This window comes from Ilyonectria robusta (assembly GCF_021365365.1).
Source record: "Ilyonectria robusta strain PMI_751 chromosome Unknown BGZ61scaffold_9, whole genome shotgun sequence".
Taxonomy (NCBI): domain Eukaryota; kingdom Fungi; phylum Ascomycota; class Sordariomycetes; order Hypocreales; family Nectriaceae; genus Ilyonectria; species Ilyonectria robusta.
Window position 1 is genome coordinate 1,503,918 of NW_025764443.1, and position 25,609 is coordinate 1,529,526.

At 56.3% G+C, this 25,609-nt stretch overlaps 8 protein-coding genes across 8 annotated transcripts; 3 read left to right on the top strand and 5 right to left on the bottom strand.

Moving 5' to 3' along the window:
- Positions 1–3: 3 nt before the first annotated feature.
- BGZ61DRAFT_351879 (uncharacterized protein) lies at positions 4–3,004 on the bottom strand (the record flags this gene model as incomplete). The annotated part of the gene is made up of 4 exons (XM_046240371.1): positions 4–1,347; positions 1,468–1,695; positions 2,642–2,773; positions 2,978–3,004. The coding sequence occupies 4 exons, from the start codon at positions 3,002–3,004 to the stop codon at positions 4–6; spliced, it is 1,731 nt and encodes a 576-aa protein (XP_046105011.1).
- A 1,526-nt stretch (positions 3,005–4,530) lies between these two features.
- BGZ61DRAFT_240975 (uncharacterized protein) lies at positions 4,531–7,044 on the bottom strand. The gene is made up of 4 exons (XM_046238347.1): positions 6,733–7,044; positions 5,952–6,667; positions 5,543–5,896; positions 4,531–5,483 (listed from the first exon to the last, which is right to left on the bottom strand). The coding sequence occupies exons 1-4, from the start codon at positions 6,866–6,868 to the stop codon at positions 4,902–4,904; spliced, it is 1,788 nt and encodes a 595-aa protein (XP_046105012.1). The 5' UTR covers positions 6,869–7,044; the 3' UTR covers positions 4,531–4,901.
- A 613-nt stretch (positions 7,045–7,657) lies between these two features.
- BGZ61DRAFT_241033 (uncharacterized protein) lies at positions 7,658–9,039 on the bottom strand. Its single transcript, XM_046238348.1, has one exon. The coding sequence runs from the start codon at positions 8,776–8,778 to the stop codon at positions 7,912–7,914; it is 867 nt and encodes a 288-aa protein (XP_046105013.1). The 5' UTR covers positions 8,779–9,039; the 3' UTR covers positions 7,658–7,911.
- A 1,897-nt stretch (positions 9,040–10,936) lies between these two features.
- On the top strand, positions 10,937–12,047 carry BGZ61DRAFT_351925 (glycoside hydrolase superfamily; the record flags this gene model as incomplete). Its single annotated transcript, XM_046240378.1, has 2 exons — positions 10,937–11,539; positions 11,637–12,047. 2 exons carry the CDS (start codon positions 10,937–10,939, stop codon positions 12,045–12,047), a joined length of 1,014 nt encoding a protein of 337 aa, XP_046105014.1.
- A 709-nt stretch (positions 12,048–12,756) lies between these two features.
- BGZ61DRAFT_532411 (fungal-specific transcription factor domain-containing protein) lies at positions 12,757–15,315 on the bottom strand (the record flags this gene model as incomplete). The annotated part of the gene is made up of 2 exons (XM_046253864.1): positions 12,757–15,036; positions 15,115–15,315. 2 exons carry the CDS (start codon positions 15,313–15,315, stop codon positions 12,757–12,759), a joined length of 2,481 nt encoding a protein of 826 aa, XP_046105015.1.
- A 3,122-nt stretch (positions 15,316–18,437) lies between these two features.
- BGZ61DRAFT_351347 (enolase C-terminal domain-like protein) lies at positions 18,438–19,997 on the top strand (the record flags this gene model as incomplete). The annotated part of the gene is made up of 3 exons (XM_046240325.1): positions 18,438–18,538; positions 18,607–18,755; positions 18,883–19,997. 3 exons carry the CDS (start codon positions 18,438–18,440, stop codon positions 19,995–19,997), a joined length of 1,365 nt encoding a protein of 454 aa, XP_046105016.1.
- A 1,483-nt stretch (positions 19,998–21,480) lies between these two features.
- Positions 21,481–22,517, top strand: BGZ61DRAFT_241111 (uncharacterized protein). Its single transcript, XM_046238349.1, has one exon. It carries the CDS (start codon positions 21,615–21,617, stop codon positions 22,431–22,433), a length of 819 nt encoding a protein of 272 aa, XP_046105017.1. The 5' UTR covers positions 21,481–21,614; the 3' UTR covers positions 22,434–22,517.
- Positions 22,518–23,037: 520 nt separating this feature from the next.
- Positions 23,038–25,601, bottom strand: BGZ61DRAFT_577552 (uncharacterized protein; the record flags this gene model as incomplete). The annotated part of the gene is made up of 5 exons (XM_046256249.1): positions 23,038–23,739; positions 23,944–24,016; positions 24,091–24,548; positions 24,721–24,920; positions 25,351–25,601. The coding sequence occupies 5 exons, from the start codon at positions 25,599–25,601 to the stop codon at positions 23,459–23,461; spliced, it is 1,263 nt and encodes a 420-aa protein (XP_046105018.1). The 3' UTR covers positions 23,038–23,458.
- Between the last annotated feature and the right edge of the window lie 8 nt (positions 25,602–25,609).

A 25,609-nucleotide genomic window follows, 5' to 3' on the forward strand; every position in this document is an offset into this window, starting at 1 on the left:
GAATTAGGCGAACTTTTGCTTGAGCTTGTGGAACATGCTGCTCAGTCGATGGTGCTTCTTCTTGGTTTCGGTCTTAGACGTCGAGCCATTGGCCGCGGGCTCGTCGGCCTTGGAGCCATTCTCAGCGGCCTTGGAGCCGTTCTCAGCCTTAGATCCGTTCTCGGCAGCCTTGGAGCCGTTCTCAGTGGCGGTAGTGCCATTCTCGGTGCTCACCACAGGAGTCTCAGTCTTGACTTCCTCAGGCTTGACCTCTTCAGTCTTGACCTCCTCGGGCTTTGCTTCGGTCTCGGCGGGGACAGGCTTGACCTCCTTCAGGAGCTCAGTCTCAACAGCCTTCTTATCCTCAACAGCCTCAGTTTTAGCGGCTGCTTCGGGGCTCTTTTCAGCCTCAACGATCGACTCCTTGACTTCGGCGGGTACCTCGGGGGCTACCTCCTCAGGCTTCGTCTCAGCCTCGGCGGGGACAGGCTTGACCTCCTTCAGGAGCTCAGTCTCAACAGCCTTCTTGTCCACAACAGCCTCTGTGTTGGCAGCTGCCTCAGGGCTCGTTTCGGCCTCAATGATAGACTCCTTGACCTCGGCAGGTACCTCGGGGGACACCTCCTTGGTCTCAGTAACCAAGGCCTCTTGGACGGGAGCAGGAAGACTCTCCTTCACGGGCTCGGGGAGATCCTTGGCAACAGAAGTAGCCTCGTCGACAACCGGGGCGGTCTTCTCTTCCACAACCTCCTTGGCCACGAGGGAGGCGGCGATGACAGCACCACCAGCGGTGGCGGCAATGGCAGCAAGGTCAGAATCAGACGCGGCCTCCTTCTTCTCAGCGCCATCGGAAGTGACAGCAGCCTCGGGAACCTTCTCCTTAAGCTCCGCCTCGACCTCAGCCTTCTCCTTGACCTCCTCAGTCTCGGTGCTGGCCTCGGGAGCGACATTAGCCTTCTCTTGACTCTCCTTGACAATCTCAGGAACCTCAGGAGCCTTGGGCTCAAGAGGAACCTCGGCAGCGAGCGCAACGGTGGTGGCGGTCGGGGCGACAGTGGAGATGGTAACGTCGTTGACATCGGCGATAGGGAGACTGGACTCGGGAATCATGTTGCCTGAAACCGGGGGGAGCTCGGTCTCGACACCGGGCAGAGCATCGCTCTTCTCATACGACTCCTTGTCAAGCTTGACGTACTTGTCAGTGCTCTCGGCAGCGATTGTCTCGGGGATCTTCTCTCCTGGCTGCAGAGTGATAGGGTTCACGCCGCCTTCGGAAGCAGGCAGAGGGCTGATGCCAATAGGCTTGTCGAGCTCGGTGGCGGGAGTGACAGGGAAACCACCAGGGATTTCAGTGGGGGTTGGCTTGGGCTCAACGTCAGGAATGACGGCAGCCTGTACAGGCTTCTCCTCCTCGACGGGTTTGGTCTCGGCAACCTTCTCGTTAACGACCTCCTCCTCTACAGGCTTGGTCTCGGCAGGAGTCTCAACAACCTTCTCATCGATCGCCTTGGTGTCGGCTTCGACGGCCTTGGTCTCAATGGGTTGCTCGCTAGCCATCGCAGCGGTGGTAGAAGCAGGGGTTACTGAGTTGATAACGGCAGCGGCGGGGGCTGCTTGAGTGATCTGGTCGGGGTTGAGGAAGTTGTTGATGTTGCCCTCGTGATCAGGCTCCTTGGGGGCAGACTCGTTGATGACCCAGTTGTTGTCGACGACGAACTATTATATAGATATGAGCGATGGCCTTGGGAACAATTGTGCAGAGATTCAGGAGGCGCAAGAGCAGCAATTAAGTGGAGGGGGAGGGGGATGGTCGATGATGGGGGCTGGGACTGAGAACTGGAGGGGCGGGTGGCCGCGTGATTGTTTAAGGGACGACGCAGGCACACTAGCGCCAGCGCCCCTCCCCCTCGCGATATGGCTAGGCGCCGCGCCGCCGAAAGATACACTTCACTTTGGTCTGGCCTGTCTGACCTGGGGAAAACCTTGGCCATGGGCTGAGGAGCCAACAGCTTCTCACCGCTTCGCGCGACTCGCGCATTCCAGCGCTGCCTTGGTGTGGCCCGTTTGCGTCATCCCGACCCTGAGGAGCCGCGGCGCTACGGATTGCGCACCGTGGGCAGAAAATCGCGGCGGGTCATGACATGACGGACAGGGCAAAACTAGGCCATGGCAGGGTCTGGGTAGTTGCGCAATCCTGGCAGCTGCTCGAAATGAGGCAAGCGGGGCAGGCTGGGATGATGAGCGGACACCGCCATTGCGCAAGAACAGCTTAGGCTTAAGAGGAGCCCTGCAGGATGCGAGATGGGGATGGGGATGGGCGCAACGTGGAGCACGGATGCGGCAGCGGCGCCAGCATCGTCCGTCAATCAATGATCGAGCACGAGTGATGCAAGTGATTGCAGCGGCGGCACAAGCGCCCAACGATGCATGGATGTGCATTCATTTTTGTTTTTGGGGCGCGGCCGAGGGGCAGCAACAGCACAAGAAGCAACGGCACGACAGCAGGAGCTTGCTTGAACCATGGGGGCGCCAAAGGAAACCGACAGGGTTGCAGGGAAAGGGGCATCATCATGGATGGGTGTTTGGGCATGGGGAACGATCGGGCAAAAAAAAAAATTGATCCTAAGCAGAGACGTAGTCTCCGGACCTCAGCACAACGCACCTTGTAGTAGATCTTTTCTGAGGCATCCTCCAGCTCGACCGACTTCTGGAACACGTCACCCTCCTTTTCGAGCTTGACGCTCTTGGTCCAGCTATCGAATGTGCCGGTCACGTAGACCTCCTCGGCGGGATGCTCCCTAGATGAAGCTCGGAGTCAGCTTGGACGTGTCTCGGACAAGGTCGGAGTGCCGCCATTGTCGGGTGGGACGCAGGGCGGCAGTCGTGATGGATGGGATGGAGTGTCGGAGCTTGAGACAGATTGCTCGCGTGAACGGGTTTGGCGTGCGTGCGACCGGGAGCTCCTCCGTGTAGAGGCCGATGCAGAGGAAATTGGAACATACCACTTGAATGTGAAGCTGCCCATGGCTGCGATTAGGTATTAGGTTCGGGTGTGTGTTCTGAGCAGAGCGATGGAAAGCGAAGGTTCGAGGATCAGGGAGCGACGAGGTTGACGAGTTTTGTGGTTGAGACGGATAAGATGGAGGGTTGGGAGGAAATCAGAACGCGAGGGCTGGTCTGGTTCAGGGCCTGGTCTGGCGTTCGGTCGCTTGGTCGGTCTGGCTGCTGGGGGGGAACCCGAAATTAAAGATGGCCCTCTGGCAGGATGGAGCAAAACAACACCACCACAACCACTACCGCCGACAGCCGGATCGCCGGGTCTGATGAGAAATCGGATGTGTAATGGTCGATAAAGCGGTGCGCGACGAGGTCGGTGAAAAATTTAGGTCCAAGGTGGCGAGAGACTGTGAGGATGAGGGAGCGAGCAGAAGAAGAAGAGGATGGTTGGCCGGTGCAAGGGTGGGGACGGGAGCGTTGACGGTGTACAACTACACGGAGTACGGATAACTACTGTGCAAAATGTATGCGTCCTGCAGCAGGTACTGCGGTACTGCAGGATGTAGTAGTAGATAAGCTACCAATGGGTGATTTGTTGCAGTGACGGCTAACACCCAGAGCAGCGGCAACAGTCGAAGCACAAAACAACACACAGCGAGAGCAACCATCAGGATTCGACCGCATTCGACGGCAACGGAGCCGACAACGATTCCGTTTCCCCAACGTCCACCACCTCGACGGCACACAGATGACGCGAATGCCACGTACCATGTACCTCGCATTGTGCGGACTACTACTCCGCATGTATGTGTGTATGTGTGTATAAACGTGCGTGTGTCGGACGCGACATGCTATCAGCAGCCAGCTCCCTTGTCCCTCGCCGCCTACCTATTCCGTCTCGTCGTCTTTGCTCGTGTCGAGATGGAGATGGATCATGGACCCGGGCTGGTCTGATTGCGGCATCCACAGCACCCAACCCGCAATCAGCGACTGATGGGCAAAAGAGGGAAATGGGCAAATGTTGGTCGGCGCTAGCAGCCAGCGAGCAGCACAGCTCCAAGCCTCCCGACGGGGGGGAGACCCATGGCGGGCAAGGCTCTGTGGCCTGGCCTTCTGGCGGTTCTGGCTCGCTGCAGTTCCTGCGACCAGCCCACAAGTGGACCTTTTTTTCGACCTGGTTCTAGAGGTCTCTGACGACATGACATGGGCCATCTGACGGCGCTGTGTGTGTGGTGTCGTGGCTTGCAAGAGTTGGTCCGCATCCGGGGCGGCCGGCTTCTCGCAGTCCAGCCAGGACCAGCCCCAAGCCGTCAACCAGCACCAGCACCGCCAGCACCACCAGTGGCCAGACGTGGGTTGATCGGTGGCTGGAGGGTTGAAGGCGGTGGCATTCTATCCCCAATCTTCCAAAAACTTTCTTTGCCTCAACAACCCGCACGCGCAATGGACGTTGAGACCCATGAATGACGGGAAAAACTCTCTCGGCGGCACCACAGCTCGGCACTACCAAACCACCTAGCTTGCCCGGTACGGAGTAGCTAATGAGGCAGCTTCGCGGCTAGGCAGCTGGGCGGCTAGCGTACCGTATTGTCAATCGAGGCACGTTGCAGCCTGGGGAGCAGCTGGGCTAGCAATTAAGCTGATTATATGATGGCGGTGATTCATTGTTGCTATGTTGTTCCGTGGTCCTGATGGCGCCGACGGTGCTGATGCATTTTATCCAGGCTAAATTGATCGATGGCGCTGGAGATGCTGCGTTGGGCCTAGCTTCAATTGACTGTCTCACTCAACCCGGAGCTAGGTACCCGCTAGTCAGGTCACGGTGCTCGCAGGGCCAGGGTTGAGACAACTGGTTCAGGTGCAAACGTTGATGGACAAGCTCGAAATCTTGTCGTCAGCTGATCCATCCCCACGGCGAGCCGGCTCTATTCACGCCGAACGTCTACACGCTCCGTCATTTTGTCGTTGAACCACCATCTGATCCGTCCCTCGATGGGCTTCGTTAGCCAACGCTGCGGGTCAATGTCGACACGTCCGGTAGCCGAAGAGCATTGGACCACCACGCCCTGGGGGGACGGTCTGAAATGTATTGCTGTGGGAGCCATGACGATTTCCGAAGCGGAATAGTCGTGACATACACCAAGCGCCTCGAGACCGCCATCTTGATATTCGATTAATATGCCGAGGCACGTCCTTGGTTCAGGCGTCCTAGGAACCCAACGATGAAATACCGTAAACTTCTTGACGTTGTCCAGGGACGCCAGCGAAAGATAGTAGAGATCATTCAGCCTAGGCGGGTTGTAGCCATTAAAAACGCCCCGGACGTCAATATCGGCGCTGCCTGTTGGCCTCAATGGTGTACCAATATTCGGGATCAATCCTGCAGGATCCGGGTCGGGCAACAACAAGTGGCTTAGAGTCGAGCCCAGGAATCGGGTTTGTGTTCCTGGCTCGCTTGGGTTGTTGTAGCCGCCCAGAGTCTGAAACCGTCCAAAGCTGGTGCCAACCTGATACATTTCATTGTCAGTCCGAGTTACAGGCTGGGTGCATGGTGGAAGCTTCTTACCACAAGAGCCGCATCGCGTGACCACTCGGAGTCTGTCAACCGGAGCCATAGTCCGACAATCTTCTCTCCATTTGCAAGCGGGAAGAAGAGGCGAACATAGCTCCGACGTTCAGTCGGATGAGCCGTATCCTCGGGAGGGCCACGGGCCTCCTCAAAGCGATAACGATGAGGATGGATCCATTGTAAGACGCCTTTCGAGCAGAACGCGGTAAGCCCTGTTATTCCTTCCAGGTTGACACAGCGTATTCGCTTTGGCATACGATCTCGATCATACCAAAAGAATGGCGGGCGAGGCGGATTCGGCGTGTCCCAGAGTTGAAGAGCTTGCGCAGACTTGATACGCAGGAATTGACCCTGTAGCTGTCAGTTTGGTCCGAGTTGGAGGAAAGGACTGAACAGATCCGACTACCTTGATTTCAACCTGTACTCCACGTAGGTCGTTGATTTCTTCTACCGCATACCAAAAATCTCCGCCGTCCTTACTGCGTGTCGAGGTATCCTGGTCGTCAAAGAGTTCCAGCTTCCTGATACCTAAACTATCTAGGCAGATTCTGATGCGACTTGATTGACTTGGTCCTATTACCAATCCTTTGACGCGGTCCCAACTCTGGATCGAAGTGAGTGACAGCTCTTGTCCGACACTTTCCACATCTATCAAAGAGCGATAGAGACGGCTCCTATATAGTGCCGACAGAAATCTGCACCAGGGGGAGTCTTGGCAGTGGCGGAAGATCATCTCGCTCAGTTCTTGAGGCAAACGGCGTAAAGAGGACGAGAGGCTATCCACACGACCTGTCGGTATACCTAAAGCCATGGCAGACCGTTCTGGCCTGGCTTGATAGCGTGAATTGGGGAATGGCTGTATCCATACGCCAATTCTCCAAATGCTTTTGAGAGTCAATTGAGTGCCATGCTGCCTGACCATATGGTAGCAGTCAACATGGTAAATAAAGGCGTCTTGGCGGCTAACGCGACACTCGCGACAGGCTACGCGCCGGCAAAGCCCCCACCATGACGAACGATTCCTCTCGTACACTGTTTCATAGCGGAATGCAGGCTCATGTGGAGGAATCACGAAACCGAGTGTGAAGGCTGAGAATGTCGACGATTCCCAGTCGCCAATGACTGTATGGAGTTGTCAGCTGGGTGCGTCTGGCTGAAGGGTATGTGAAGCGGGTTTAGGCGTGTACCTGCAGCTACTTTCTCGCCCAAGAAGACGGGGATGCGACAAAGAACACAGTAGGCCTTCTGCAATGGGATATGGCAGAGGGGGTCAGAATGCCCAAGATGCACAAGGCCCGTCGACTGACTCGTTGATTGCTGCATGGTCGAGGCGTACGCCAGGGAGTTCGAATGCCTGACTCTGTCTCCTCAAGAGAGACAGAGAAGCTAGCGACGCACGGGAGTCCAAGCCTCCGAGTGGTTATGAGGGATTCATGGCCCCCGTGATTTGATTCGTTATCGGAGGAGGCTCATTTACGTGTTGGTTGTAAGTTCGGCTTTTGTTTTGGCTTCGCTGTTTATGCTTGTTTCTAGCACCCATCACTTCCCCGTCCGTGCTCAAACCCCCCACATCAACAAGCCTGTTTCCCTCGTCGAACTGGTTCCCCTCCCTCTGATTATCCGTCGTCGTTACCATCTCAATCACTCTGAATCAGTCGCTCGTGGGATTCGGTATCGGAAAAGCAGTACGTAGCAATAGGCCATACCCATGCATTTTACATCTGAGATGCACCCGACATTGCCGGCTACAACTAGTAAGGTTTGACCCAAGCACAGACGTGGCACTGGTCCAACCAACAGATACCTGCTGCGTGATGACTTGAGGCGGTGTGCAGATATCGGCATCGTTCGATGTCATCGGCCGAGATGCTCGGCGTCTAGTATGCAGGCAGCGGGTTGTCTGTTCATGCAATGCGCTCTTGGAATGCTCACACTCGTCACACAGAGAACCACCGGCTAAAGTGTGAAGAAGAATCAAGAGCCAAGCAGCTAGAACGCGTCAAAAGCACTACCTATTCGTTGATGGAGGACGTCAAGCTACGAGACACGCAGTAAGACATAAGCATAAGTGCACTCGATTCGGTCATCAGCGAGTCATGCAGGTAATCATGTCGCACATACCCCGGGTTTCAATGTCCTCTTCTTTTGTATGCGTTGTAAATGTACTTCCGTTGTCGACATGCACTTACTCATTCTTTCGGTTATCTGAAGGACGGCGCACTAACATCGCCACCACACAGATTCGATACTAGTATAATAAATGATCATAATTCAACAGCACTTAACTGAACGGTCATTTAGGCCTCATTAGAGCGACGCATATTGACAATGTCGAGGAGCATTATGATTTAGTCACTCTCTGGAGACTAGAGCTCGTCTCTAGACGCCGTCTTCTCCTCCTTATCTTCTGCCTCCTTGCTCTCTTTAGCATCCTTGTCCTCTACCGCCTTGGCCTTTAGAGAATTCGCCTTGATTTCAATTTTTATCGTCTTCTTTTCATCGGGCTGGGTGTGCTTCACCCAGGCAACAACACCGTTGTCCTCTGGCGTGGCCTTGTACTTGCCCAGGTCGGAGAGAACGTCTAAGGCAACTTCATGAGCAAAACGTGTGATTCGATTGGGTTCCTTTATGATCAACTTACCCTTGCAATCACTAGTGCCGGCGGCCCACAGCGGTAGAATGCCATATAGAGCACCTGGAGCGAAGATGGCGACTCGTTGCCCATCTTGGGATCGATCAATCTTGTCAGCCGACGGGAACTCAACAACTGATTCCACTTCGTCGTCCTCCTGCTTAGGTTTATCAAATATGGCAAACAGGGCCTTGCCCTTGCCGTCCGTTCGCTCCTCTTCCTCGATCCACTCACGAACCAGGAGTGGCAGTTTGTCATAGTCCATCAACAGAATGTTTCGGTTGTGAAGATGGGCATCTATTCCAACCCACCCGCCCGGATACTCCCTTCCGGAAAAGACTGTCTTAAGACCATTGCCCCAAGGCTTGAGACCGTTGGGCGGTAGCGTCATCAGATCATGGAGGGTATACTCAAAGGCGTGGAAGTTGGCCGTGGACTCGCAGGCCGACTCGAAGGATGAAATTGCCTTCGAGGAGAATGGGTTATTCCACTCGAAGCCGTCAACCTTGCTGGGTGGAGGTGGTGCCGGCTTGTGAAAATTAAAGGCCTGGGCCGTGCCAGTAAATAGCACGGCTAGGATTAGAGTCGAGTTGAGCTTCATAGTTGTGTAGTTGATGGCGATGCCGTCCTTGCAAGTCAGGCTATATCAAGATGCAGCTCAGAGCGCGTCAAGTGCTTGATGATAGGAAACACAACCGATTCCAACAACAACTCGGCCCATTCTTAATAGTTCGTCGTGTGAAGCCAGCCTGGCAAGAAGGAGAATTGTGTTGCTGTCCTCATCGGACGGTTGAAGCTCCGAATTTCCTCTTTGGGACTCTATGAGTATTGGCGACGGGTTGTTCGGCTAAGAAGCCAGAGGGGGAGGGGAAGTCATGTGTTCTGGGTTTCATGTCCAGGGCGAGGCGAGATCTGGCCATGATGACACCACTCTCTAAGGGGGTGTCAGATGTTGTTTTCTCGGCATCGCTTCAGGGCTGAAAATTTGTGAAGTGAAGTTATGGTCAAGTCTAGGGTGCTCGCATTGCAGGTGGATGGTTACAATATGATGTTTATGATTTATTATGGTCACCGAAGTGGAAGCGAAGAGTCCCACTTTCTGGGACCGAATTTATCGGTAATTTTAATCTGAGATTTCGCATCTTGCATTCACCACTGTCAAAAGGATACGAGTTTGTTCACTTATGGGGATTTTGGGGAGGGTGTCTTTCTTTGGGTGGACTTTACAGTGGGAGGCCTGTTGACATTCCGGCATTTTACCATTTTGCCATTTTAGCTCCAAGCTCGCGACTCGTCGGAGAACAAAGGTGATGCAGATGCAGATGCGGATGCAACTCGGGTTGGCGGGCCGCAAAGACGGAGGTTTACAACGGATGATGATGTAGGGTAGATGCAACGCAGTCCAGTCCATGCTCATCCTCGTCCTCTTCCTGGCCCTGAATACGAGCATATATGCATAAAGCCTGCCGGAGTGGAGTTGCGCAGATTTGGTTGAAATTGTTTCCAGATGCCGCCCTCCGTATTCCCCTTGGAGAGCCTGAGAGTGGATTCGCTGTACGGCGTGCCCAGCTTCCGTGCCCTGTGCCCAGGCTTGCCCAGACCTGCTCGGCGCAAAATTGATGCCGACATAGCCGCAACCCACTCGGTGATGGGAGGCCTGGTGGTGGGCTTGGCGATAAACGTGATGGGCTGCGACCAACCGGCGCGACTCCAGCTGCCTCCGGACGAGCGAGGACGCCGCGGTCATGCGTCGATTATACTACGTAGCAGTTATAGGTAGTCAGAAGTAGTCAGTCATCTGCAGGAGTCCCAACAGGGTCGGGGCGCACGAAATCGATCGACGCCATCCATCGCCTGCTGGGCTTTAATTTTTTTTAATTACTGCTACTACTACTACCCGACTGTCTGTCGATTGTCTAACTTACTTGTTTAGGGGCGATCGCTTGTGTCGACACACCCGATCTCGCCGGTCGGACGGTCCCGTACTTAGACGTCTCAGCGCAGCCAGCACCCGATTCAGGATCCATTCAGGGCCCCTGGCGCTGTTCTAGACTCGCCCACCGTGCGATCTTGGCACCCGCTGAACCTGAAATAGGCGCCGCCGGGCTGTAATTAATATAGAACTCTCGCAGCGCTGGAGCAATGGCGAGGCCGCATTATTCCCTGCAGGGCTAGGCGCTCTCTCCACCTGATTCAGTTGAAGCAGCCCCCGCAGCCCCCTGGGCCCCCGGCCCTTTTGCTGGCACGCTGACACGCTGCTACGCTGCCGCTGCTGGCTCGTTGGCTCGTTGGCACGCTGGCTCGCTGCGCCGCTTCCCCCGTGGCCTGCATCACGAGTTTCTAGGCCCGATCCATCATTCTGGTCGACCGGGGCTGCCGGAGGCCGGAGGCTAGCTAACATTCATTATTCGTCGTGAGGTAAAAGCCCTTGGCCTTCGGGGAATATTATTATAGCATCGGCACTGCCAGCCCCATCAGCCGACCTTAATTGTTCAGTTTGTTTCGATCCAGCAACTCCTTCCACGTTCTTACACTCTTTCCTGCCTTGCCGCACCCCATCTTCCTTTGTCTTGTTTCTTTTCTCTTCGTGTGTCCCCGTATTCACAATCACATCATTTCACCCTCACTCGCTTAAGACACCACCCGACGAGCGAGCCCGTTCAGGGACAAATCCTTCAGGGACAAATCCTTCAGGGACAAATCTTTCAGGGACAAATCGGACCATGTCGACGACAGAAGTTGGCAGCACGACTGGAGTCATGGCTGAGAGCAAGCCCATCCCCCCCGCCAAGGCCGGCTGGCCTCTGTGGAAGAAGCTCACCATCGTCGCCGTGGCCCTCATCGTCGCTATTGCCCTCGGTGTTGGACTCGGCGTCGGCCTGACGCGCGACAACGGCGACGACAGCGACGATAGCGGAGACAACAGCGGCAATGACGGAGACAACGGCGACAACAACAACGACAACAACAACACCGGCATCTGGCAGCCCGACGTCGGTGCCTCGTGGCAGATCATCCTCAAGTACCCCATCAAGCTCGAGGACGACAGCACCGACGGCCTCGCACCCAACGTCTCCATCTGGGACCTCGACGTGTACGACAACGACATCACCATCTTCCAGGCCCTGACCGCTGCCGACAAGAAGATCATCTGCTACTTCAGCGCCGGCTCGTGGGAGGACTGGCGCGACGACGCCGACGACTTCGACAAGGCTGACCTCGGCAAGGGCCTCGACGGTTGGGCCGGCGAGAAGTGGCTCAACGTATCTAGCCCTGCTGTGCGCAAGATCATGCAGAAGCGCATCAAGTACGCCGCTGACAAGGGCTGCAACGCTATTGATCCCGACAACGTTGACGGTTACGTGAGTTCTCCCTTCACCCTCGTCTCTCATCTCGCTTCCGCCTCAAAGGACGAGCAGATGATTTTATACTCGAATCCATTTGACTGACCTTGACCAGCAAAACGACAATGGCCTGAACCTCACCGAGGCAGACACCGTTTCTTTTGTCAAGTTCCTCTCCGAAGAGGCCGCCCAGTACAACATGTCAACCGGCCTCAAGAACGCCGGCGGCATCATCGACAAGGTCATCGACTACGTCCACTTCTCCGTGAACGAGCAGTGCATCGAGTACAGCGAGTGCGAGACCTTTTCCAAATTCATCGACGCTAACAAGCCCGTCTTCAACATCGAGTACCCCTCCAAGGCCCCCAAGGTCTCCTCTTCCGCCAAGTCCACCATCTGTGCCACGTCCGGCGATGCCAAGGGCTCTAACAAGTTCAGCAAAGTCATCAAGAAGATGATCCTCGATGGATGGGTCGAGTACTGTGGCGAAACCGAGACGTTTACCACCGAGGTGGACAAGTCCTAGAACATGGACGACTGGATTACTCAACCTCATACAGCCTGCAAGACCTTGATTTGGATTAAGAGCGCCGGTGCCGGCCTCAAAACATAGACATGGATGGGTGGATTTTTTTTGGGAAAATGATGTGAATGAGACATAAGTCAGGGCTCGCCTCGAAGCGCTTAGGGATCGGCCAGAAGGCCTGGCCCGCAGTATATATCTTGGAGGATCCCTGTCATGCCTCATTGAGGTGTACATACGAGTGAGACTATTTCCTCATTTACTATACAGACACGGCCGATAATAATCATAATACTCTTCATTGATTGGCCATTTTCATTTCATCCGAGATTTCTTTTTGAACCAACAACTCCTGTTGTCGTTGACCAAGTATGCAGCATTGTCGTCAAGTCCGTAGTTGCCTTTGTCTCAACCTGGGTCTAAGCCTCAAGTATCGAATGGCAGCAACTCAGGCTGCTAACACACGCCATCGACGTCAATATCATATCCCCTCCCACGTATGCGTATTATACAATATAATTCCCGTGAACACGGGCATTTTGTACCCCAAAACGCCAAAAGCCAACAATCAGTGGCGCAACTGTTTTGGGTATCCTAAGAGAAGCGTTCCCACCATATTTCCACCCGCATTTCAATAATACAACAAACCGCCAACCAGTCATGGGTCTTCGTAAAGGGAAGACAAGATCTCAACAGCTTCCACAACAAGCCCCTAATTAGATGCCATGAATTTTGACCCTCCTTCTTGCTTAAAAAGCCAGTCACTGTTGGCGTCGACCATGTAGTTGGTAATGTTGAACTCGTTGGGAACCGCCAACTCCGAGCCGTTGCCATTTGTCATGTCCATGTCATTGCCCGACGGCCCTTGAGCGTGGTTGGCCATGTTCTCACCACCCACTGGCAGGCGAGGGACGTTGAAAAAGTCAAATACGTCAAGATACTCCAGCTCGTTGGGCGCTGGAGTCCTCGCAGGCGTGATGCTGGGTAACCTGCTGAGTGCAGACCCTCCATGCTGTGGCTGCCGAGAGATGAGAAAGTCGAGGTCGAATGCTGTGCGTCGCATATCCGACAGGATTTTGACGGAGCTTGGGGTCACCCCGTCGCCCTGGCGTTCGCTGTCGCGATGCTCATCGAGCACCCTTTGCAGCAATTGGCAATATCTTGCAGCAACGGGCCAGAAGCGGCCCATCTCCCGCAGCGTTTCAACGAAAAATGAGATCTGGGGGGACAGCTTATGTTCGACGGTCGAGCCGTGAACCAGGAGAAGTCGCGCAGACACCCAGAGAGTAAAGGCGAATGGCGGACCAAGCTTCTCTAGCATACCATTATTGACCACAAACTCGCCGAGCGCAGCGACATTCTCGACCGCGCTGTGACACCGTTGAGATGCACTGTAAGACGGGGTAAAGATGGGTGATCGCGTCGTTGGGTATGCTGCAGATGAGTGCAGGCGGATGACCGCGGTGTGGTAGGTGGCATGAAGCATGACCCAGGCGCAGTTGATGTTCTTGCTCCCAGGTTGAAAAAGCTTGGCCATGTTGCCAAACTCACCAGGCAGGCCAAATTTCCAAGATGTGAGCATGTTGTCAAGCTCCTTGTATTGCATCTGCCACTGCTCCACGTCGCTCAGGGCACTGATATCGACTGGTTGCTTGAGGAACTTGTGAACCTTGGATAGTATGCCTAGGATCTCAATGTAGTGGGCAAATGCGCCGAGGTTCTCAGGGCGGTCGGGCTCATGCTCTGGGGACTCATCGTGATGACCCTCTGTCCTGAACCACCGAGTTTCGACCTTCTGGTTCTTGATCCACAGATCATCTCGGCACGGTAGTGAGCGGTCGATCTCCTTGTCGTCAAGAGCGAATTCAAAGGCCGTGGCAATAGTCGCATATCTGTCGAGCAGGTAAATCATCCAGAAGAGTCGCCGTCGAGCCTCTTCTTCGATAAAATCTTTCGGCTCGGACAGAGTGATGGCCCGGAGGGTATAGATGGACATGTAATGGGGAGAGACGGTGGAGGATGTAGCCTCAACGGCCAATCCCAATTGTACGACAGAGCGTGTGATTAGAGCCATAATGTTCCAGCCTGGGGGGCCATTGCTACTGCCGCAGAGGTCAAGGGCAAGGATGACCAGAGCTTGTAAGGACTTGACGGATGAGTTCTCCATACCGTACAGTAGCACGCGCTCCTTAGAAACTTTGTGGTAGTGCTCTCTCCGCTCCTCGGTGAGCCTGGGGTCGTTGGAATAGCGCATTGTGGTAGCGACAATGGCGTGAAGCAGGACCCGGTCGGTCTCATCAAGTGCAGAGGGGCCGAAAAGAGAATCGAGAGTGGTTTTGCGGTGGAGAATGGGGCACCAGGTGTTGATGTGCTTGAAGTATAGATCCACCAGAGCATAGAGCAGGTCATAGGGTGGCGTGTCCCGATCCGGGGTTGTCGTTCCTGGCGCCGAGGACATGGGCGCAGTGGGAGAGTGACTGGAGCCATAGTAGTCCTGAGCAGCGGCGCTGGGCTGCATGGCCGGCATATGGGGAGGTGCTGACATTGCGGACAGCGGTCCCTGGTTATGATACCCATCGTTGATGCCGGGGGTGTGAGGAACGCCAAAGTCCATGTTCTGAGAACCAGGTGGGAAGTTGGAGCCAGAGGATTTCTGAAGGAAGAGAGCTGTATCGGCCTGGGGCGTCCGAATGGGCTCCGAGGCGCGGAAGAGGTTCGTCGGGACATCTCGCGGGGTGCTGCCCTGCTCGCTGGGGAGGCTTGGGTTGCTATTACGAATGCTGGCAGCAATAACGGAGTTCGCGTTGGCGGCGAGCGAGACCTGGAGGATCTCGGAGTGGGAGCGCAATATCTCCTCGAGCTTGTCTAGGCGCTGCTCTAGCTCGCGACCGTAGCCAGCTCGAAGGCCAGGCTTCTTTCGCTCCTTGTACTCGCAAATTGCACCATTACGAGTGCACCAGCCACATGCCGGTTGACCACGATCGCATTTGACCTAAGAGAAGAGGTCAAGTTAGCAAGTTTTTGGCTTGGAGGAAGAATAAGAGGTTCTGAGGGGTGTCATGAAGCTCACCTTTCTCTGCTTGCACAGCTCACACCTGGGAGTGACGTTGTTAGTTTGCAGCTGGGAGGCGGATATGTTTTGTATGAGAGGAAGAGAAAGCTGGCGAGGGGATTCGGGCTTGAGGTTGGTCTCGTGCTCCAGCTCGAGCTCAACTTCTTCTGAGGGCGAGGCGGGTGATGGGGGAGAAGACGAAGCCTCAGAGGGCGGCATGGCGGGTTGGTGAAGAAGGTTGGAGATAGACAGTGGGGTAAGACAACAATCGCGTCGGCGACGGTCAAGATGACGACGACGGCGGCGGCGATGAAGCGCAGACGACGATGACGCGCCAAGATGCGACGCCGGGAGAAGTTGGGCAACGGAGCGAGGAGAAGTGGTAGAAGCAAAATGATAAGGAGAATAACGAGGATAATGGCACGGAGCGGCCGCAGGTGCAGCCGGCATAGAAGGTTGAGGAGACGGCGACTTACGAAACCGAGACAGGCCGCTTGCGCTTCCCATTGTGACAGAGGGTATCTTGGTCGCCATGATCGTCGTCGTCACTGGCAAACGTGTTGGCCTCGTCGCTGTCGAGGTCGGAACGGGACGGGAGACGCTCTCCCGAGGGAGGGCCCGTAGGCTTCCCGACCCCGTTGATCATGGCGAGCGAAGGCAACGTGCCTGAAGGTGGACGGAACGGGGCGCTGCAGGCCCTCGCTCCAGCCCTAGGCGTGTTGGACGACTGGACGGCAGGCAGGCTGGGGCCCTTGGGACCTGGGGAGGGGCGTGTGCGAGTCGGCGAGATGAAGCAGCGAGCAGCGAGGTCTCGCACTGACGAGGGCAGGTGGACAGGAGGTGGACAGAGGTTGGAAGCCCGAGAGGGAGCGAAGAGACGCCGACGAGTGGTAGTCTGGCAGATGCGGCGGCGGCGATGCAGGGAACCGCCAGGGAACAGCCTCGCTGATCCGGGGCAATGGGTCGCGGGAGCAGGAGAAAGGAACCCCGAGCCCGAGCTTGAGCCTGGATGGAGACTGGAGCCAAAGCCTGAGCCGGAGCGGAGGGGAAGGAAGGAAGATGCACTTGAAGGGGGGGGAAGGATGATGCGCTTAGCTGCACAGTTCGAAGCTACAATACAGTACCTCAGGCGCGTGTGTTTGTTGATCCTTGGTCACTAATATTCGGAATCGGAACCTGCTTGTCGCTCGCAGCTCAGACAGGCCACTCTTCCCTTTTCCCTTTGTCTGAAGCTTGGTTCCCTGAGGTCAACCGTCCGCAGCTGCCATGCCCATGTCCCACTCTCCGGTACCTCGGACAGACGGGCCAGTGACCACCAAGCGCAAAGCGCAATTGGCTGGATCCCACATGGAACTGGGGTTCGGCCGAGGCGGGCGGAAGGTGGGTGGGTTCCAGCGCCGGACCAAGGGCAGAGGAAAAGGGACCGACCCAAAGAAAAAAAAAAGGTGTCAAAACGGGGCTAAATAGGGCGATTACGAGGGTTCCCCGGTCTATGTACTACCTACCCAGGTACCTACCTAAGGACGGAAGTGCGCCGTGTAATTAGTGTAACCGTCGTTGACGCTGAGCTGAACCGGGACATTCCCAGAGTCCAGAGATGATGGTGACAATGGGAAAATGGGAAAATGGGAAAATGCAAAGTGGTCACGCATGCATCCATCACCCCGGCTTGCGACATGGGATGCAGCTTTGCGCTCGGGGTACGTACCTCACCAGGCTTCACCTTTTTCCTTCTTGGTGCCCCGGAAAGGGCTTTTACATGGGGGCGGGAGCGGAGAGCGGGGAAGGCTGCGGCCGCTGTGATTGGAAGACGCCGCGATGGCGCCAAAACCAGAGAGATCAAGTTGCGGTCGGTCGCGCCTGAATGGTCTCAGCGGCTTCGATGGATGCGGTGGGCTGACACCACCTCAGACCTGGTTTCTGGTCTTTTTTCTTCTCGTTGTCTCGGTCTCGGTCTCAAAGTCTCTTTCGTCTCGGTCTTTTTCGTCTCATGGGTCGGTTTGTCGGGACTATTTTCTGGTCTCTGCCACCGTCGCTTTGGTCGCTGTGGTCGGTTCCTCTCTTAGCCCCGGCCGCCGGGGGAATGGAGCTGGCAATTCTGTCCAAGGAAATGGGAAAAAGGGCCGGGCAATGATGCCACCCGCCACTGTGGACCGCACCGTGGACCGCACCGTATGTTGTACCGCGTAGTACTTCGCAGACAGACACAGCGCATTCCACCTCGAATTGGGAATAATTAGCATGCACCTACCTCACTGTAGAAAAGGTTCCACCTACCTGGAAACATGTCCACCGCCATTCGTGTCACTGTGGCGGGTAATGGCTCAACCGCATCGAGTTGGACACGTTGGAGAGGACGACGGTCGATTCCATTGTCGCCGCCACTGTCCGTACGTATGGATGGATGGCTTCTTTTTCCACAGGACAAACAGGGCTCGCTTCGCTTCTTATACCGGTAATCTGTACGATATCCAAGTTGAACCCCCAGTCTCTCCCCCATCATCTCCCCCAATTCCTTTCACCCCGCAATCTCGCCCTCAATGTCCCTCCCTAGCGACCTGGCCCTCGTCGACGGCCACAGTCCACACATGTCCACCCATTTGTCCACCTGCGCCCTCGTCCTCCCGTTAACCAGTCCATTCGTCGAGAGCTGCTCTGCGCCCCAGATCGCTCGCGCCCGACTCGGTCGATAACCACCGAAACATGCCCCCACGACCCACGCCGCGTGACCACTATCCATCAGACCTTCACAGCTCAATGCAACAAGACGCTCCACCCAGCTCGCCTCGTTACCCTGTCCGGTCCACCTAATTCAACAGCAGCCTCCTCCCGGTCTCTTCCTCTTATATCTGAGACCGAGAGTGCAATGGAGGTAGCGACCGCGACGGAGCCGCTCCCGACTGCTACCCCCTCTCTTAAGCCTCAAGTGGCCCCGGCATGTCTGATGCGGGAAACATTCGCCCCTCGCCGGATCCAAGTGGAGACCGGACCGGTTGAAGATGTTCCATCCAATGTCGGTGGCCTCGGGATATCTGCACCCGACAATGCTCTAGACGGCATGCCGGTCCAAATTCACCCCCACAGCCGCCCATTGGAACGCCTCTCATAGGCACTGGACCAATAGTCACCATCTGATCACGAGGATATTAATAACTGTACAACCTGGCAACGTGGTCGTCGTAGATTCATTCATATTGTCCTTCTTTCCACGTTCCTGGTTTCTCTTGTGAATCCAACCAATCCTTCTCGCCAACACCTTCCACCGCCCCTCGCAACATCACCAAGATTCCCTCACTTCAATCTCTCCTCCCCCCCCCAAACAAAAAAGGATAGACCTCAACATGGCTGCCAGAGACTTCCCGACCATCAAGGCCGTGAGGTCCTTTGTCATTGGCGGCGTTGGATCAGGCGGCGATTATCACAATGTCAAGGGTGGCCACTGGTATGTTTCTGAATCTCCAATCCCAATGGCACGTTCTGTTCTGGCTCAAGACTAACCAATCCTCAAAGGCTCATCGACAGCGACATCTCGACTCCCTGCTCGAGATGGGACCAATACAAGAAGTCCCGAACCAGCTGGGGCATCAACGTCCTGGGATCCTTCCTGGTAGAGATTGAGTCGTCCGACGGCACGATTGGCTTTGCCACGGGCTTTGGAGGTGAGCACCAGCGCAGAAAGCGTCAATCCCCATGGCCATGTTACCACTGCCACCCCCATCCATACCCGGGGACTTCAATTCATCCGCGTGGGGGCATGTAGACGGTAGACTGACAGCGCATTCCCAGGCCCTCCCGCATGCTGGCTCGTCCACCAGCACTTCGAGCGATTCCTACTGGGCGCCGACCCCCGCAACACCAACCTGCTCTTCGAGCAGATGTACCGGGCGTCCATGTTCTACGGCCGCAAGGGTCTGGCCACGGCCGTCATCTCCGTCATCGACCTGGCTCTCTGGGATCTCCTGGGCAAGATCCGCAACGAGCCCGTCTACCGCCTCATCGGCGGCGCCACCAAGGAGCGCCTCGACTTCTACTGCACCGGCCCCGAGCCCACAGCTGCCAAGTCCATGGGCTTCTGGGGAGGCAAGGTGCCGCTGCCCTTCTGCCCGGATGATGGCCACGAGGGTCTCAGGAAGAACGTCGAGTTCCTGCGAAAGCACCGCGAGGCCGTTGGCCCCGACTTTCCTCTGATGGTCGACTGCTACATGAGCTTGAACGTGCCTTACACCATTGAGATTGTCAAGGCCACTCTCGACCTCAACATCAACTGGTGGGAGGAGTGCTTGTCCCCGGATGACACCGACGGTTTCGAGCAGATTAAGCGCGCCCACCCTTCCGTCAAGTTCACGACTGGCGAGCACGAGTACTCCCGCTACGGTTTCCGCAAGCTCATCGAGGGCCGCAACCTCGACATTATCCAACCCGACGTCATGTGGCTCGGCGGTCTGACGGAGCTGCTCCGCGTGTCGGCCATGGCCGCCGCCTACGATATCCCCGTTGTGCCCCATGCCAGCGGCCCTTACAGCTACCACTTTGTCATTTCGCAGCCCAACACCCCCTTCCAGGAGTACCTGGCCAACTCGCCCGATGGCAAGAGTGTGCTCCCCGTCTTTGGCGACCTGTTCATCGACGAGCCCATCCCTACCAAGGGTTACCTGACCACGGCTGACCTCGACAAGCCTGGTTTCGGTCTGACCATCAACCCGGCTGCCCGTGCTAAGCTGATTCCCAGCGACTACCTGTTCAAGATGCCTGCGGTGCCAACCCTGGCTCCCCCTAGCCCTCCCAACGAGAGCGAGGAGGCCCCCAAGGAGGTCGCCACTGCTACTTCCGAGTCCAACGGAGTGGTTGAGCAGCTGGCCGCCAAGGTCGAGAGCCTTACCACCACAGAAACCACCGCCTAAGCTGCTTTGGCACATGGCACGTATTCCGGATTTATAGACGGATATACCTACCTGGATCGTACTACGCTACGAGCTAGGTGATGAGAAAAGCAGCACTGAATATTTTCAACTTTTGCATCATAAAGGCATGGATGAGAGTTGAATGGAATTTCGGATGTTTGGGTCCTTGCTTAGACCCTTCCACGGATAGGTGGACAATGCATTCATTCCCTTGATTGGATCTCGCTGCATCGCTTGGCATGGATATATCTTGGGTATATCCCAGATGATTGTTTTTTATCTTTCACGTTATGTATGACCTCATGTAGACGACCGCAACAAGACCGCAACAAAGAGACAAGTTTACAAACACGTACAAACGATACGTTCCAGGCCCTTAAAAGACATGTGAGCAATCCTAGCACTGTGAGACTGACAAGATCGTGTAAATGAAGAAAAGCGCGGATCGAACAACCATCCACATAATTTTGTGTGGTACCTCGGGTACAACTCATGTATTAAACCACCTGTTTGTCAGGACCCACGATCGTGGGTGGACCACGCGGGCGGTTTCGTGCGTGCACACCCCGTCCCACCCTTGCCACCTTGTCTGTGGGATAGGCGCGACGGTCGGAACATCGTGAGTTTTTTTCGCTGGGGAGGCGGCCGCTTGCAAACGGTGACCGTCACACCAGCGACACCCCAGCGTTTTTCGCCCCCGTCACCCGATCTCACGATGCTTGTCTGATAGCCTGCAAGCAAATCACACACCCCAGTCTGTCTGGCCTGGTCCGAGCAACGACCATTTTCTTTTTTTGGGAGGAACAGGCGGGGGAGAGGACGCTGTCACGAATTTACAGTCCGAGTGTCTGGAATCTGCGGAAAACTTCTTTTAGCCGGTTGAACACTTGCCAAGACTGCGTATTAGCACACATCACTTAGTGAGCAGGACGGACACGCCGGCCGTTTGGTGGCATTTCGCAATTTCGACCTTTTCCCCGCGCCGGCATCTCGCTACAAAGCACCCCGAGCGGCGAAATGGACTCGGCCAGGACCCCTCCCGGGACCTTAATGCCGCCATATCGCGAGGCTTCGGCGCGGGGCTGGCCACATGGCAATTCTCGTGAGTGTGCGCGTGCCCTCTGGTTGTCTCGGCTTGCCACCAATGTTGAGTCTCCCCTGCCCTTTGCGTAGTTTGAGGTTTGGCTTTGGGCCGGAGGGAACTTGTCGATTCATACCTCTGGGTTTGGGATACTTGACTTAAGGGCTGCAGCTTGCTGGTGTTGGTGAACACAAAAAGAAACCCCAACTCCAACTTTCCCTCTCCTCTCTCAATCGTCTCCCTCCCCCAATCCTTATAATATCTCATCTTGTTCCACCGTATCCACTGAATTGGCCACGCGGGACTTGATTGTCATCTGCCTGGTTGCTTTCGGACCTGCAATCCACCGACATATCCGTTCGCTGCATCTCGACCACGACCGATCCCCCACCCGTTCGAACCCCTCTTCACGACGGAGCCGCTCGTTCGAGATTAAAAACTTCGGCGTAGTAGGGAAATAGCCACAGGAAGGACACCGAACTAAAACAACCACCTACGTTTACATAATATCTCACCTCGTACACAACTTCATCATCATGGGTCGATTGACAGGAATCCTCGCCGGCAAGAGTGCCATCATCACCGGCGGCACTACCGGCATCGGCCGTGCCATCTGCCTCGAGTACCTGCGACAGGGCGCCGACGTCGTTGTCAACCACCTGGGCCTGGAGAACGACCTGAAGCACCTGGACTCGCTCATTGCCGAGGCCGAAGCCATACGCAAGGAGGTGCCCACTGCTGGCCACTTGGCCCACGAAAAGGGCGATGTCCGCAGCCCCGAGACGGCCGCCAAGCTGGTCGCCGCCGCCGTCGAGCACTCTAAAGCGAAGCGCCTGGACGTGTGCGTGTCCAACGCTGGTGTCTGCACCTTCGCCGACTTTTTGACGCTGTCACCGAACCTGCTGGAGACCACTGTGCGGACCAACCTCGACGGCGCCTTCTACGTGGTGCAGGCCGCGGCCCAGCAGATGGCCCTCCGCCAGACTCCCAAGGGCGGTAGCATCATCGGCCTGTCGTCCATCTCGGCGCTCGTGGGCGGTGGCCTGCAGACACACTACACGCCGACCAAGGCGGGCGTCCTGAGCTTGATGCAGAGCACGGCCGTGGCCCTCGGCGAGCACAAGATTCGCTGCAACGCGCTGCTGCCGGGCACGATCCGCACTCAGCTCAACGACGCCGACCTGGCTGACGACACGAAGCGCGAGTACATGGAGGGCCGCATCCCGCTGGGTCGCACGGGCGAGCCGGCCGACATGGCTGGGCCGGCCGTGTTCCTGGCCTGCGAGGAGTTGAGCGGTTACGTGACGGGCGCACAGCTGTTGGTGGATGGCGGTCTGTTTGTCAACCTGCAGTGAGAGGGGTGATGGAGAAGGCCGGAGACGGGCATGGCCGCGTATCCCCAAGGGAGAGGGATCAAGGCATCGAGGGAGACATCGAGAGCAAAATTGGGCGAACCGGTGAAGGGACGGACGGACAAGGATATGCGGGTTGGGCTTGACCGCCTAGCCACCACATCGCTACCATGGGAACGCGTGTTGGGTTGTGGAAGATTTGTCTCTTGGCCACATGTGAAAATAGGTCGATCGTCTCCCTGATGAGAGATGCCGTCTTACTCAGGGAAGCCGCATCTGCGCGTGGAACACCACCAGGAAAAAAAAACGATGGATGGCGAGGGTCAAGAAACCTAGCCGGGTCAGAGCGTGGAATTGCCGAGATTGGCAGGGCAGACAGTGACGATCTCGCCCATCACTCCGTCACTGCGGCCATTCCTGTGGTCTGCGTCAATCCTTTCCCGCCTGGCCTCCATGGAGAGAGCCAAATCACTCTCATCTAATTCATGAGAGGAAGGCCATGTTGGAGGGGCGGGAGGAGGACGGGATTCGACCGAGGAGTACCTGAGCAAGTACACTACCCCTTACTTGCCTAGACGAGGTACCCCACGGGCAAGTGTGAGTGGACTTTGGAGACGTAGCTTTGTTTGATGTAGGATGAGGCTAGGATGAAGGACTGGGATGACGGCGAAGTGCACATATTCGCTCAGATTGTCAGCTAGACATGGACTATTATTAAACGCACAGAAGACAATTAAGGCCGAGGTGGTCTAGAACATTGGAATCCATCTTCAAGATCCTTCAAGATCCGCCTCAAGCGCGCTGGAAGTCTGCGCGAAGCACCAAACTCCATGTATCCCTGTGCTGACCGTCTCGACTCGACGACAAGTCGACATGCTGTACGGCATGGCGTCGCGCGGCAGCGCACCCGCACCCGCACTGTAATGGTGGTTAATGCCGCCCCTCCCCCACTCGTGCCCCTCGCGCCGTCCATCTCGATTCTTGCAATACATGTTGGCTAGGGACAGGGATGTCTGACGTCGGGGTTTTCAGCCATGCGAGCGCAGGATGCCCATTGAAACAAGACAGCCCAGGGGCAGACGGGGGCCACCAGAAGCATCGCCACGGAGCCAATGGGACGAGTCATTGCGCACCGTAGGTAAGCGACCACGGGCAGAGACCGAGCGGTACGGTTGCGTAGCGCGTAGTGCGTAAAGGGCGGCGATACATGCCAAAAGGGCGGAGCTGAGCGGACTGGGAGGGTTGGCTGGTTGGTTGGTTTGAGCTGAGATAGGAGCTACTTTGTCGGTTTGCCTGCCTCCCTGTCTACCTGCGGTATTAGACGTAGCCCTCCTTCTTTCTAGATGTTACGTCAAATCCCTTCCAATTCAGGCGTGCTGTGCAGAGAAGATATCAGGGGCCAAGGGCAAGCCAATCTCTGAAATCTGTCCAACGTCGTCTTCTGATATGCTCTCCTCCGAAGCTTAAGAGGCTCCGACTGGAGAACTGGAAGATAGATAACTCCCCATCTCACGTAAAGACGCTGTGCGCCCACCAGGCTTCCATCTCGGACGAACCGCCCGGTACCTGACTTTTGGCCACATTTCCTGTCAGTACGTAGTCCAGCAATCAGTCGCCGATAGCGCCAGCGCCGCCAGGCCCCGAATGTTCCCGGACGCACAAGGCCCAGGACCCCGTGCGTGGGGCCGGTCGGCGCGGCTGATAGGTGTAGGGCTTTCGGACCGGCGGGCGGGGCACTGTTGGCGGGGGCCCTGGCGGTGGAGAAGGGCCTGACGTCACAGTGGATTTTCTGCCTTGTCTGGCGCTGGCCGGCTGCGGGCTTCTGCGGCTGTTGGCTTCTGCGTCGTGCAGAAAATGGCGGCCAGATGGCGCCCAAGATTTTGGGATCCAGGGCGCTGGTTGGAGACGGGGGGCTTGGCCGTTTCCACCGTCTCCAGACCGACTGGCCGGGCGACCGTATCTCGCTGGAGCATCCCGAAGCTCTCCCTGTTTGGTTGGACGGTGTGGTGGACCTCCCCTCCCTACCGTACTGTACGATCCTTGACGGTGCGTTGGTTTGGGTCGTGTTCCTCACCCCCGTAATCACCGTCTGTCCCTTGTTGGCCGGTCCCTGCAACGCTGAGTCGTCGGTCCTTCAGGGCGTCGAGACGGGCGAGGATGGCTCCGGCTGACACGGTGATTGGCCTCAACCCGCTCGCTGAGCCTCAGGGTCCACAGCTGCCATGCAGCACGTCGCTCTACGGCTCTTTTTGACGTCTTGGTGCTGCGTACTTTGCATGTACGCACATACAAGCAGGCACAAGGGCCGCCGCGGCCAAAGGAACCATGACGGTATGTACTCCGTACTGTAAACGAACCGTGGCAGGCCATGACATCGTCCGGGGACCGTGGGCCCTCCGTCTCGACAGGCCGTCTGGACGCTGACTGGATGACGGCGGTTCCTTGCTGGGTTCCTCGCGCTCTGGCAAGGGTAATTGACGTATGTACCCACTTGGGACGGGCGTTGTCGTTGTCCGTCAGTTACGAAAGGACATGGCCCTTCCATGGATGCGTCATGTACATTGGTATCGACCGTGTACGTCACAGAGGTACATTGAACTGTAGCGTGTATGAGCGACCAGGGGCTGCGCGCGCCATGCCATGCCATGCCATGCCCATGTGCTGCTGGTGCGGCGGCGGCGTTTGTGCGAATTAATCGACCGCCGGTGCCGCCGTGTTTGACGGAGGCCTACCAGCGATGATGGTACAGGCTACCTTCTATGACGAGTGCTCCGTGGCAACATTTGGGTACCTAGTACTGGATTCGGGAACCTGGCCAGGTACCAGCAGCACAAAATCAGCCGCACAAAAAACACTCCGGCGTCATCCCTATCGACCTCGATCCATCCAACCACCAACCATCCAACCATCCATCCCTTACCTCATACCTCGAGAGTTTTGCAACACACCCGAGTAAGAAAACTTCCATTGTGGAACCCGGTCGCCGCCTGGTGGATAAGGGGAAATCCTCGCCTTCGCCACGGTTCCAGGCAATGACTCGGATTGGAGGCCCGCTCTCATCGCCGCAGCAGGAAGGTATCCGAGCAAAGGTACCTCTCCGTCTGCTCTTGCGACTGTGGAGTTGTGGATAATGGATTGTGGGATTGTGGGATTGTGACAAGAGAGAGGCATGACGGCGT

Excerpts from the sequence above, each read along its gene's own strand:
- BGZ61DRAFT_241111 (XM_046238349.1), top strand. The coding sequence starts at position 21,615 with ATGGGTCGATTGACAGGAATCCTCGCCGGCAAGAGTGCCATCATCACC.
- BGZ61DRAFT_240975 (XM_046238347.1), bottom strand. The coding sequence starts at position 6,868 with ATGCAGCAATCAACGAGTCAGTCGACGGGCCTTGTGCATCTTGGGCAT. Across the intron at positions 6,668-6,732 it reads GGGCGAGAAAGTAGCTGCAG|TCATTGGCGACTGGGAATCG; the intron begins GTACACGCCTAA and ends AACTCCATACAG. Across the intron at positions 5,484-5,542 it reads CACGCGATGCGGCTCTTGTG|GTTGGCACCAGCTTTGGACG; the intron begins GTAAGAAGCTTC and ends GAAATGTATCAG.
- BGZ61DRAFT_241033 (XM_046238348.1), bottom strand. The coding sequence starts at position 8,778 with ATGAAGCTCAACTCGACTCTAATCCTAGCCGTGCTATTTACTGGCACG.